Consider the following 13,859-nt stretch of genomic DNA (forward strand, 5'->3'; position numbering starts at 1 on the left):
GTAGGCAACTTTTTTTAACACATTACATAACAATACAAAACAATACATAATTCAAGAAGTTTTCAGCCTTGACATATGAGTCCACCGGTTTCCAGTATGCCATAATAATCTCCATAAATCCTAAAACCTTAAACCCCAAATAAACCCAAACTAAGCACTGATAACTTATCATCAAACTCCAGGGACATCATCAATATTAACCACTAACTGAAAACCTTAACTCTTATCTTGAAACCAAAACTCTAATTCTAATCTCTCTAACCAAATCCTTTGTTCTTTTTGCAAATTTTTAACACAACTTTTACCCTGATTGATTTTCCATCATTTATCATTGAACTCCAAATCCTGAGCCCTGCTTTCTAGCTCAACTTCAAGATTACTTTTAATCTTTTAACTAGCGATTGATCAAATTAATTGATTAAAGAGTGCTAATCATTGACTTTAGTGGTCACTTAGGATCTTGTAACTTCCAGCTTCTGATCGAGAGAAGGAACCCAGAAGCCTAGCCTAACTCTCATCATGATATTGTCACCACCATGCTTCACATTCGCTTTAGGTGTGACTGCAGGGTTTTCCAGGGATTTGGTTTTGGGCCAAGAACAGAATGTTGGATCTGATCAAAAAAAAAGTCTGAGTGTTACCTACAGCTTCTTGTTTGCCTCACAGACTAATCACTTCCCGACTCATGCACTGACTCTTTTTTTAAACACTAGGGTTGATAATCTCTCAAAATGGGTATGTTATGGTAATGTGGCACTAGAGATCAGCTGTAATCTAATCTAGAGTTATTTCTTTATAAATAGGGTCTGCAGGGTTTTTCAGGGATTCGTGGCCAAGATGGAATTCACGGTTCTCCAGTAAGAGCAGTGCATAATAAACAATAAGGGGTAAATAAGAATGCGGCAGTTAAAAGTGACAGTGAAAATGCTAAATTGATTTTCAGGGACTCACAGGAGCAATAGGAGCGAATGGAGACACTGGTTCTACAGGAAACAGGGTGAGAAAAAGTCACTGGGAGATTTACTCTGTGTCAGGAACATTTTCAGAGGACGAAACTTTCAGACCCATTAATTGATCTGTTTGTCTTTTAGGGTTTCCAGGGAAAACCTGGTGCTCCTGGTGTGCAAGGTCTTGTTGGAAAAAGTGTGAGTACAATTTGGGTTTGTTCCAGCTGCATGTTCCAGGATTTGATCCTAATCTCCAGTGCAAGATATTTTTATTAAATGTATTGGTTTGTCCTTTACAGGGAGATCCAGGAAGTAGCGGAATCGCTGGCAAACCTGGAAAGCCAGGAGTGAAGGTAAATTATAAAAAGCATTAAATATAATATGTTGAAGTGCGAATGAAGATGAAGGCTGGAACCATTTGTCAGATTTATAAGCCAAAAAAGCCATCTGCAACCTGGTTACATAAAAAAACAACATTATCCATAGTAAGTTTTGAACTTAAAGCTCTCATCACCACTCGCACTGCACCATGTCCCTTAGACCTCCTAGCACTCGCTGACTGGTCCCACCATTCTCAGGGTACAAGATAGGAATACATCAAGACTCTTTTCTGGTGTGGCACCAAGGTGGTGGAATGAACGTCCCCTAGATATCCTGTCAGTAAATATTTTCAAACAGTGGGTGAAGACTTACCCTTTCCTGTAATATTTAAACTAAAGGCGGATGGTATTGTTTGAGACTTGAAATAGCTTTTGTTACTTAATGAATGTATCCAGGTTGAACAATCACCTTATAGAACACAAGCAGAGCAAAGATAATGATGATCAGGTGATCAGGAATGTCTCTGATCTCAGTGATGTTTACATCACTGACTCCCTCTGTCTCATACCGTTAACCCCAAACTTCATGTTGTTTTCTGCCATGCTCGTTGTTAGCTTTGTGAACTAGCCTACGCCTGTGGCGTGTGAGAGCCAGGAAATGATACACCAGTGTATTTTTTGTGTATAAAATAGAATGAGTGAAAGTAAAAAGTGTCAGTAATATAAATAGTGAACTTATACCAGAAAAAATCTGCTTAAGTACATAAATATCTCCAGGCATCTCTGATTTTTAAGCACGATGTGGGGGTGAATAACAGCCCGAGGTAAAGCACAGTGAATCAAAATGTATTAACACCCACATGTAACACTTTCCTTCCAGCCAATCAGAATCCAATAATCAGTCTGTCGATGGTATAATTAGTTGCTCATGTTGGATCTTAAATTTAATCTAAGCACAATCTTACCACATTGTTTTGTGTTTAACCAACATTATCAAAGCAGTTGAATTAGTATATCAGTGTTTACATGTGTTTTGTGAAACTGATAACATTGCATTGTGCTAACAAGCCTGTATTTATCAGGGAATCAAAGGCACCGAGGGTCCAAAGGGATTTCCTGGCAGTCCAGGGCAGAAGGTCAGAACTTTGTAAAGTAAACTTAAATAATATTTCTTTGTACTGTATTAAAGATTGTCAAACTGCATATTCGTAGGGGGTTCAAGGAAACCATGGTCCAAAGGGAAAACCTGGACGTCCAGTAAGTTCTTTGTTTAATATAATTATTTTCAAGTGTTTAAAGCGATTTATCTCAGACAGTAATCTTAATATTAATTAATGTTAATATATATTCAGGGAGTTCGAGGTCTGCCTGGAGTAAAGGGTTACAGAGGACCTGCTGTAAGAAATCACTTTATTAATAAAGGTTTATTAATACATTTTTTATTAACTGTAAACTGCAAGGTCAGGGCCGCACACAAAACACTCGTGAGTCAAAGAGATTAATATCAAATTTAAATAATATTATATGAGCAGCTAATATGGAAAATTATCAACATCTGAATAAAATTTTTTTATCAACATCAGGATTTAAAAAACATCTTTTATTGTACAAAGAATAAAGTATGACTTAAATTATTAATAAAGTAATTAATCAGATGTTTATAGGCACTATATAGAAATACTTTTTCCAACTTAATTACATCATGGTTACAACTGGTTTATCTTTTAAATTATAGGGTGTACAGGGGAATATGGGTGTGTGGGGGATGATTGGCCTCCAGGGGCCACCAGGAGATCAAGGGCCTCAAGGACCACCTGGACCTGTAGGGGGGCTTGGATATCCGGTATCGAGTTATTTAATTATGTTTAAAGCTTTCCTAAATTGAATAAATGTTTACATCTTTTCTAATGTCACTACATCCAAACGATTCCCTCCTCCAGGGTAAAGATGGACCAGCAGGAGATTTAGGACCTCAAGGAGATAAAGGAAATAAGGTTAGTTATCATAACCATGTAAAATATTAATATACAGTTATTATTTAATTATAATAACAATTTTATTTTTCGTGTACAGGGAGTTAAAGGAGCAGAGGGAGGGGAAGGAGTTTCTGGCGTCGATGGTGAGGAGGTAGATTGATTAAAATTGCGGAAACCTTTTTTTTTTTAATTTAATTCTTGTCAATTTGTTGAATGAAATTCAGAGAAATCAGATTTATTCATAGATATTGGAATGCTGTGTTTCAGGGTGGAGTTGGGATCTCAGGATTGGTTGGGCTTCAGGGATTTAAAGGACCACCAGTGAGTTTTTGTGTGTGTGTGTGTGTGTGTGTGTGTGTGTGTGTGTGTGTGTGTGTGTGTGTGTGTGTGTGTGTGTGTGTGTATGTATATATACAATTATAAAAAATTATTATTATTATTTTATTTAATTTTTTTGAACATTTACAAAAATGTAACTTTACAGATTATGTCTGAACACTAGTCAGTGTCAGTGGACTGGTAATAGGGTACAAAGGACCTCCCCAACACTAGAGGCATCAAGAAGGCACAAATGAGGCATTGAAGGGTACCAATGGGTGTCATTAGGCTAAAGGTAGCATTGATGCCTAAGGGGTATGTTATGTACCAATAGCGCACATGTAAGGTACTAGCGAGGCATCAATGGGGCAAAACACCGAAAGGATATCAATGGGTGCTACTAAAGGAGTACCAGGGGGTATCAACAGGACTGTACTGATGTAACAACAAAACATTGCAACAATGAAACCAACAGTGCATTAATGTAGTGCTTAAAGGAATTCGTAATCCAATTTCGAAACCAATGCTATATTTTTTGACATCCATTATGACTAACACTGGTAGTTTATGAATGGGGCATTCACTAATAACTACCAACCCTTGGTTCACTAGTATCAATGTTTGACTAACAAATTATATTAGTAATAGGTCCCGGTAGAACAGTAATGTATACCAAGAGGTTATCAAATAGGAGCCCTTGGGATATTAATGGTTCAATAATAGTGCACTAATAAGCACCAGTACTGCTTCAGCCTACTGCTCCTTTATTTCTCACATTGATTCTATTTCCCAGAAACTCTTGAGTGTGAAGAGCCGATGTCGGGAATCTGTAGGATACTTGATCATGATCCAGATGTACAACCTTGTGTGCCAAAACCTACAGCCGTTTTCCAACCCACTGTCATCATTTGTCTTTATGTTTGTTCCTCTATGGGACACACAGTTATGTTGCTTATGTTTCAGGGTGAAAAGGGGAGTCCTGGATTTGCTGGAGTTCCTGGATTAAAAGGTGTAAGAGGAGACGGAGGGAATCAAGGACCACCAGGAATAAAAGGCACAACAGGACTAGAAGTATGTAGTAAAAAATCAAATGCACCATGCATTGACTGTCTGTTGCAACAAATGTGTAACAAATATTGTATATAAACAAAATAAGGCTTTGCACTAAACATGACTAATTAATGTGTTTCTGGTTTTTAGGGACAGAGTGGCCTTCAAGGGCAAGCAGGAGAGCAGGGACCCTCTGGAGAAAAGGTAAGCCTTAATACATTCCCAACAAGGGTTGTGGAGGGTTCCTTACAATTTGCTTTACATATTTTTGAGCTCTACAATCACCTGCATGTAATTCACAAATCTGAGGTTGCCAGATATTTCCTGATTAGACCCATCCAGGGCAGGATTTTTTCAATAGCATCTAGACCTTTGTCTTCAAACACAAGCAAAGTCAAACATAATTATAACCAGAGACTGGACTGATGAATGTCTAATGTGGTATGATGTAATCCAAATGCATGTTTTTAGGGCCGGTACGGTTTCAGAGGTCGTCCAGGCTCAACAGGTAAATACGGACAGGGCGGTAAAACTGGACCCCATGGTGCAAAGGGTGATAAAGGTGAACTTGGGATTATTGTGAGTAATTCAAATTGTACAGGAGAAAATATAATAAACACACACTGACTGACATACAGTTCTCCAGCGGTGTGTTTTCTTTGCTTTAATATTTTTATTTTAGGGTGAGAGCGGGATTTTAGGTCCTTCAGGTCCTGAAGGTGCACCAGGATCATCAGTACGTGTTTTATTAACTTCATGTAATTCCATTAAATTTGCTTTCGTTTAAAATATTTCTCTTAATGCCACCTAAATACAGGGTTTAATAGGACACAGAGGTCTTGCTGGAAGCAAAGGACACTCTGGGCTGAAAGTAAGTCCTGTTTGTGTAATGAAGGTGAACATTAGCACTGCTTTTTTTCTTGTCATTTAATTATAAATTTTTTTTTTTTTTTTTGTTGAAAGGGAGATTTTGGTGAACTAGGGAAACCTGGAGCGAGAGGGGAAGAGGGACCAGAAGTACGTTTTATGAAACATAATACAATGATATCTTTATTGAAACAATCTCATTTAATAACTAATTGTTTTAGGGTGCTGAAGGTTCAAGAGGAAAGAAAGGAGAAATTGGAGAACGAGGCAAATATGTGAGCCTTTAAAAAATATATACACAGATATAAATAAGTTACAAGCTTATATTATTATTATTATTATTATTATTATCATCATACAGATTTTTTTACAGTACAGTTTTATTCTATAAAATGTATAATAAAATTATTATTATAAATTATTAAATTATTATTAATATTAATTACGTTTAATAATGCTCTCAACTGAAGTGATCTAACCAAATTCCACTTTTTTATTTTTTTACTTTACTGTTTATTCTAATTAAATGTATTATATTTTTCTTCACTGAGCATTTCTTAGGTTATACTGCATATTTGGAGCTTTCTAACTTTTTTTTTTAGGGATTGTCAGGACACCAAGGACCTAAAGGGCCTCCTGGAGAAAAGGGCACACTAGGACCTGCTGGCCTGCCAGGTAACACAGGGGTCAAAGGTCAACCAGGACCAAAGGTAAATCTAAATTTGTGCTTTGTTTGTCATCTAATGCAATTATATGTGAAAGTATTTGATGGATCTGTGTGTGTGTGTGTGTGTGTGTGTGTGTGTGTGTGTGTGTGTGTGTGTGTGTGTGTGTGTGTGTGTGTGTGTGTGTGTGTTCTTTAATAAGGGGAAAATGGGACTTCCTGGGAATAGAGGAAGCAAAGGCAAAGCTGGAAAACTGGTGAGTCCATCTTGGTCTTTATTACAGGATTTAGTAGTACATCATTAAAATATATTGTACATAAATAATATGTCATATAAATTGTTAGTAAATATATGTATAAATTAAAGTATATTTATGTATGTATGTATGTATGTATGTATGTATGTATGTATGTATGTATGTGTGTGTGTATATATATATATATATATATATATATATATATATATATATATATATATATATATATATATATATATATATATATATATATATATATATATATATACTGTAGTATATTAAATGTTTTTTTTTTATTTACTTTTTTTATATAAATGCAGTTTAAATGTTTATGATTTGGACATTTCTATACAAATAATTGTAACTCTCTTCAAACTAACCTCTTTCTATTTTGCATTTCATTTTATAGTTTTACTATTTTTGGTTGTATATGTAACAACTTAATTTGATTTCTAATTTAAAATACACTAGTCGGCAAATACAGAACTTTGTTTTAATGCTGAAATGAGTAAAAATGTGTTTTCTGCAGGGAGTTCAAGGTTTGAAGGGGAAAAGTGGCACTCGGGGGAATGCAGGAAAACCAGCAAGTATCGCTCTTATTCTGAAATACAATCTCTTTTCTGCTGTACAGTCTAATAACAGTCCTAAAAAAATAACCATTCATAAAAATAAAGTCATTTGTGTTTGCTTTGGTTCAGGGTCCCAGTGGCACTGACGGTTTATTGGGAGTTCAGGGCAACGAGGGAGATCCAGTAAGATTAGTTTCCTGTTCTTGTTATGTTGTATATCTGGCATAGTATTTCACTTGTTGCTGAGTACCATAGTTAGAACTTCCCCATTGTGTTCATTTCTAAGTTTCATCTGCTTTTCATTATTCCTAATGTAATTTTTCCACAATGCAACACTTTATGTTGTTTAGGGTGACATAGGACACAGAGGAGCTCCAGGAAGACCAGGAGAACGTGGCAGACCAGTGAGTGGGTGAAACTGATCATTTATGCTCTCTTAAATGTTTAATTCGTTTTTTTATGTGTATATTAGATATAAAATGATTATTGAGATTATTTGCTTATTATTCTCACAGGGTTCTGCAGGAGTTCCTGGGTTTCAGGGGAAACAAGGAGCGACCAGGAAAAAGGTATTTACACCACTGTTCATTTTTATAAATGGATTTCCTATGAACTATAATCATGTCCTTTCAGGGTTCCTCTGGAGAAACAGGAGAACCTGGACCTTCTGGACCAGTTGGACCAAAAGTATGTTATTGCACTGATGTAAATCGGTTTAGGTGAACTAGAAGGAACATTAAAATGGCATAAATGGAATGTATTGCTAAAGATCGAAGGTTTTCATGTTTGTATGCAGGGACTTCCTGGGCTTGGTGGTGAAAAGGGACATGCTGGTGTTCCAGGACAAAAGGTTGTGACATCGTCATTATTTACAAAATCACAAACATCTGAGACTGCTTTTAAAAACATTTTTTAGTTCACTTTTGATCATCTACAGGGAATTTCTGGAATCTTGGGAATGCCAGGACCCGTTGGAACATCTGGACTGAAGGTAATGATGATCTTAGAAGAAACACTTCAGTGAGAAACCCATTTTCATTATGTAGTTAATGTAAATGTAAATGTGTCTCTTCTTTTTAGGGAAACCAAGGTGTTGCAGGACCCAAAGGCTACACAGGTGCAAAAGGTGAACAGGTAAAGTTCTGCTTTCTAATATTTATTATATTTGAATATATTCTATATTACTATGTAATGTAAACCAGTGCTACACAATCTGTGGCTTTATGGCAACTGGGGGAATCAGAATCAGGATCAGAACTGGCCAATCACTTGGCCATCACACTGGCCAAGTGTGTTGCACACACAAGGAATTTGGTTCCAGCTGTTGGCGAGTCTCAAAAGTGCAAACATAAATAACAACACAACATAACTGTTATCAATAACATTATCTGTTCATCCATCTATTTATCCATTTATCCATTTATCTATCTATCTATCTATCTATCTATCTATCTATCTATCTATCTATCTATCTATCTATCTATCTATCTATCTATCTATCTATCTATCTATCTACTGTTTTATCCATCTATCCATTCATCCATCGATCCATCAATCTATAAATCCATCAGCACCTGGATGCATTCATTCACCTACCAATGGACTCAAATATGCATTCATGAGTGTATCCATCCATTGCTATTTTTATCTAACCATTAATTCTTCCATCTATTTATCCACCCATCTATTTATCCAGTCATCCATCTGTCTAGTCTTTCTTATCATTAGTCATACATGGCTCTATAGTTCTCCTTATGAATGGATACCGCTTTCCATGCATCCCAGGATTTCTTTTTTTATGGAACAATCCACTCGTTTTTTGTAGCTCAGTGGTTAAGGCACTGGGATACTGATCAGAAGGTCAGGGTTTAAACCCTGGTATTGCCAAGCTGACACTCTTGGGCCCTTGAGCAAGGCCCTTAACCCTGTATCATAGCTTCTAAACAAGCTGGGATATGCGAAGAAAAGAATTTCACTGTAACGTATATGTGACAATTAAGGCTATTCTTCTAACTTTTATTTTTTTCCTGAGCTTATCCATCCATCCATATATTTACCCACCCATCTATATAGTTGTCCACCTATCATTCATCTATTCAGTCATGAATCTGTTCATCTCCTTATACATCCACCACCCAGCCATTCATTCATTCATTCATCTGCCCATCCATTTATCCTTCCAGCAATCCATGAATCCATTCATCCATCAGCCCTTGGATGCATTTATTCAACCTGCTATTCATTGCTATGTCTATCATTCACCCAGCCATCTGTTCTCCCACTCATCCATCCACTTGTCCACATTCATCTGTTTAGTCATATATCAATCCACACTTCTCCTTTCCTATTGGTCCACCCATTCTTTTCTTTTTGGATCTGTTTGTCCATCTATGGGTCTATCTCTCCATCCAATCCTCTACACTGCTAAATATTTAATATGAAATGTGAAGTTTTTCTTATTGCAGGGAGATCCAGGTCCTCGTGGTCCTCCAGCTCAGCCTGGACCTCCTGGACTTCCTGTGAGTCTCTAAGCAAAAATGAATGAATCAATAATCATGCTGATCTCGGAGTAAAGAGAAAAAAGCTTATGTAGATCCTGTTTTACTTCCACAGGGCATTTTAGGGATGAAGGTAAAAATCTACGTTTTTTTTTCTTTTAACACTGGACCAATGAATTGAGCAACAGACACTGTGAATCATTTTTATAAACATTAACTGTATGAACAGGGACTGAAGGGTGTGAGAGGATCGTCAGGGCCGAAAGGAAAGAAAGGACAACGAGGAGAACCAGTAATGCAGGGTTTTTCAGGTTTACATGGTAAAATAATAACGAATAAAAAAAGATTGATAAATGGTACCATTTGTGTTCTTCAAGGGGAAACCAGGACTTCCTAAATCTCGAAAAAAACAAAAAACAAACACCACAGAGATTAACAGAAGCGGATCACAAAATGTTGGTATAAATATGTTTTACTCAGTTGTTTAAAGTGTGAAAGATTTCATTTAATTTATTTGTTGTTCATAGAAAACATAGGATTTGTGTGATGCTTTATTGACTAGTGAACAATTTGTTTCTATAATACACTCTTTCTTTTCTCAGCCAACCAAAATGAAACCTCACAGAAGTAAGAGATCTCATGACTCTGCTCGGGAGAAAGCAGATGCAGAAGCTCAGCTTCAGGGAACGAAAGAGCATCCAGCAACCACCTGCAGAGAGCTCACACTCGTTCATCCTCACCTCCATGATGGTGAGAGATTTCACTTTTATCCCCGGCGACATTGTTATAGACATTTGGAAACATTTGATGTGGTGGCTCCCTGTTACTTTCCTGAACCTTTAGTGACCATCTCTTACTTTCACTGTCATCTTTTTTTCCCCACTATCTTTCTCCTGCTTTAATTCAAGATTCAAAGATTATATATATATATACACGTATTGTCACAGATATGGACCAGGCGTCAGAAACCTGGAGTAAACAACAATGTCTTTATTGAAACTAAACTTACAAACACAAACTTATCTAGAGCACTTCTGGAGCATAGCCAGGAGCATGGAAGAACTAGGAACACAAGTGGTAGGAAGTCCGGGTGATCTATGATAGCAACAAGTAGATCCGACAGTCATTTAGGGGGAATCGGGACCTTATAAAGCGGAAAGGTAAATGGGGAACAGGTGTCGGTGATTAGAGCAGGGAGAGGCTGAGTGAGAGTGTGAGCCTTGGAGGGATGCGTGGCTAATGGTTCCCTGACACGCATGTAGGTTTAAGTGTAGAGTGTGTGTATGTGTGTGTGTATGTGTGTGTGTGTGTGTTGCATACACTTAATAACGTTGATTATCTCTCGCTATCTTCCTCTCTATTTCTTTATTTACCTCTCTTTTTGTTCCCCCATTGTTCCCTCTCTTATGCTTTCTCTCTGTCTCTCTCTTTCTCTCTCATTCTCTCTTACTCTCTCTTCTTCTAATGCTCCATTTTTCTGTCTGTCTGTCTGTCTCTCTCTCTCTCTCTCTCTCTCTCTCTCTCTTCTTGTCAAGATTCAAGATTCAAAGGTTGCTTTATTGGCATGACAAATATAGACATTTATATTGCCAAATACAATAAAATAAACAGACACATAACAACAGAAATAACAGTCAGTCAATGAAAAACTATACAGAGTTAATAAAAAAAAAGAAAAGGAAAAGTTAGAATGAACCTCTCTCTCTCTCTCTCTCTCTCTCTCTCTCTCTCTCTCTCTCTCTCTCTCTCTGACTGTATACAGAGGTGGGAAGTAACGGAGTACAAATACTTCGTTACTGTACTTAAGTAGATTTTTCTGGTATCAGTATTTTACTCCACTATTTATTTTTCAGACAACTTTTTACTTTTACTCATTACATTTTTACACAAATATCTGTACTTTTTACTTATCAATTCAGCGCGCATTTCTGTTTCTACCATTTTTATAAAAAATATAAATAAATAAATAAATAAATATAAAAGTGGTGAAATTAAAACCTCCAGCAAAACATACACTTATTCACGACATCCCTTCTCTACTTAGACATAAAATAAATAAATAAACTTCACCGGAAAATAATTTTAATCAGTAAACTTTTGCGCCAAGTCTCATATCAAACACCAAATCCGCCATGTTTTACACAATTAATCCTCTGGGTGGCGTTTTGTGGGTTTTTCCCTCATTATGTCGAAACTAACTTAAATTACTGTCTTTATTGATCGTACAGATAAAAACAATACATCATTAAATCTGTAAAATTTCTATGATTATATATATATATATATATATATATATATATAAGCTTCTTGACTTGACTGGAAGAGGTGCACTTTCTTCGGTATCACCTCATTAACTGTCCGTGTGGAAACATAGCAAAGGCTCTTAATGATGTCCACATGTCTCTGCACTGTTATAGCCTTTATATTTAATCACTGTACATATGCTTACATATCTATCACATGCTGTAAATATAATACATATTTATCTGCACTATTTGCACGATTGCTACTTTTTGCACTTCTGGTAGATGCCAAACTGCATTTTGTTGCTGCGTACCTGTACAATAAAGTTCAATCAATCAATCAATCAATCAATCAATCAATCTATCTATCTATCTATCTATCTATCTATCTATCTATCTATCTATCTATCTATCTATCTATCTATCTATCTAATATTAATATGATGTGAGGTCCAGTTAACAGCTAAAACAGGTAGAAGTAATAACTACTTTTTACTTAAGTACATGTCAGAGCCAAGACTTCTTTACTTTCACTTAAGTAAAAAGGTATAATCAGTACTTCAACTTTTACCCGAGTATTTTAAAACATGAGTATCTGTACTTCTACTTAAGTAATGGATGTGTGTACTTTTGCCACCTCTGACTGTATATTTATATGAAATTGGACATTAGTGCAGGATTGTTGCAGAACCTGGAGAATCAGCGGCTGTTTGATTGTATTATGTTTTCATTGCAGGATTTTATTACGTGGATCCGAATCACGGCAGCCCTTATGATGCACTGCAGGTTTTCTGTAACTTTACAGCCGGTGGATTTACCTGTGTCTCACCTGTCCAATCAGAGGTGAGAGAGAAGGATGGTGTGAAAGGAAGGAAAAGAGAAGGAGAAATGGAGGGAGAATGAGAGAGAGAGAGGGTGATTAACAAAGAGAGAGAAACTGAGATATATAGAGGGAGATAACGAGGGGTGAGAGAGGGGAATAGAGAGAAAAAGAGAAATTAAGTAAGAGCAGAGCGAGAAATAAAGTGAAACGAAGGATAAAGTGAGTGAAAAAGAGAGAGAATACGGTTTGAAAGAGTAGTGTGATGAAGCTACTGGTATAATCCTGATTATTTCCCTATAACAGCACATACCTAAGTGTCTTTTTATTACTTTTTATCCATTTATAAATACCTTTAGTGTTGTGGAAAGATGGTGAAATGAGTGAGTTTCTGTTCTTACATCTAGCAGATTTAATCACTCGTTCCCCCTCACAATCCTCTCTTTAGTCTCATTAAGAGCTTACACTCTTCTTTTCTAAAAATATCTTTACCTCAGACTTTTACAAAGCGATAACACTGGAGACTCCCTCCATAAAACTTCTCTGCATCAGTATTGAGCTGTTTCTATAGCAACCATAAAGTTGTGTTAGAACGGGTGCGTTAGTATAAACCTGCGATTGGCTGAGAGAATAAGAAATTAGATTGTGTAATTTGAGTTACGATGTTGATACTGAACATTTTTTTCAACTTCCGTGCACATTTTTGAAAGTGACTCTGACGTGTTTAGTTTGCAGGATATTGGAATGTGACAACAGGAAAACAGTCACAACGATTCAGTGGAGCTCAGAAAGATGGGGTGAGAATCTCTGCCATAATCTTTTAATCTACACACTTTATACATACTAATTTATTATATTAACACGTTGAATGCATTTATTGTTATGCAGAATTTGTATTTTGATTAAACAATCGTTACTTAAAAATATTTTGATTAAAATTGTAATCAAAAAAGGTAATTGAAAGGAATATTAAATTACAAACCAAGATTTTAAATATGAAAATGTTTAAATGTAGATAAATAGGATTAATAATTGAATTGGCAGATAATTACAGTATTAACTGCAAATAAATCTAATCTAAATTTAATCTAATGACACATTATAAAATTCTTTAATTAAAAAAAAAGATTTTTTTGAAAAATAAACAAATTCTTTATAAAAGCAAATTGAAACAGTCTTTCAGAAAAATATAAACCAATAAAAATGTCCTAAATAAGTGAACAAATAAATAAATAAAATCTATCTTTGTTTATAAAAAGTAAATAAGTAAATGAACAAAATGCTAATCGAATTTATTTAATCTAAATAAATTCAGCTAAATAATATAATT

At 35.8% G+C, this 13,859-nt stretch overlaps 1 protein-coding gene across 1 annotated transcript in view; it reads left to right on the forward strand.

The window, feature by feature from the left end:
• LOC310732958 (uncharacterized protein) overlaps positions 1-13,859 on the forward strand; it is a 35,650-nt gene that overhangs the window by 20,220 nt on the left and 1,571 nt on the right. Inside the window, exons 30-64 of the mRNA XM_083553734.1 lie at positions 804-857; positions 944-997; positions 1,092-1,145; positions 1,247-1,300; positions 2,350-2,403; positions 2,480-2,524; positions 2,620-2,664; positions 3,003-3,110; positions 3,208-3,261; positions 3,341-3,394; positions 3,511-3,564; positions 4,525-4,632; positions 4,762-4,815; positions 5,083-5,190; positions 5,294-5,347; positions 5,429-5,482; positions 5,575-5,628; positions 5,700-5,753; positions 6,081-6,188; positions 6,346-6,399; positions 6,929-6,982; positions 7,098-7,151; positions 7,319-7,372; positions 7,484-7,537; positions 7,602-7,655; positions 7,765-7,818; positions 7,906-7,959; positions 8,049-8,102; positions 9,434-9,487; positions 9,582-9,599; positions 9,696-9,758; positions 9,844-9,921; positions 10,069-10,216; positions 12,446-12,552; positions 13,258-13,326. Coding sequence (XP_083409860.1) covers positions 804-857; positions 944-997; positions 1,092-1,145; positions 1,247-1,300; positions 2,350-2,403; positions 2,480-2,524; positions 2,620-2,664; positions 3,003-3,110; positions 3,208-3,261; positions 3,341-3,394; positions 3,511-3,564; positions 4,525-4,632; positions 4,762-4,815; positions 5,083-5,190; positions 5,294-5,347; positions 5,429-5,482; positions 5,575-5,628; positions 5,700-5,753; positions 6,081-6,188; positions 6,346-6,399; positions 6,929-6,982; positions 7,098-7,151; positions 7,319-7,372; positions 7,484-7,537; positions 7,602-7,655; positions 7,765-7,818; positions 7,906-7,959; positions 8,049-8,102; positions 9,434-9,487; positions 9,582-9,599; positions 9,696-9,758; positions 9,844-9,921; positions 10,069-10,216; positions 12,446-12,552; positions 13,258-13,326 — 2,247 coding nt within the window. The remainder of the gene's footprint in view (positions 1-803; positions 858-943; positions 998-1,091; positions 1,146-1,246; positions 1,301-2,349; positions 2,404-2,479; positions 2,525-2,619; positions 2,665-3,002; positions 3,111-3,207; positions 3,262-3,340; positions 3,395-3,510; positions 3,565-4,524; positions 4,633-4,761; positions 4,816-5,082; positions 5,191-5,293; positions 5,348-5,428; positions 5,483-5,574; positions 5,629-5,699; positions 5,754-6,080; positions 6,189-6,345; positions 6,400-6,928; positions 6,983-7,097; positions 7,152-7,318; positions 7,373-7,483; positions 7,538-7,601; positions 7,656-7,764; positions 7,819-7,905; positions 7,960-8,048; positions 8,103-9,433; positions 9,488-9,581; positions 9,600-9,695; positions 9,759-9,843; positions 9,922-10,068; positions 10,217-12,445; positions 12,553-13,257; positions 13,327-13,859) is intronic.

This window comes from Silurus aristotelis (assembly GCF_946808225.1).
Source record: "Silurus aristotelis genome assembly, chromosome: 11".
NCBI lineage: Eukaryota > Metazoa > Chordata > Actinopteri > Siluriformes > Siluridae > Silurus > Silurus aristotelis.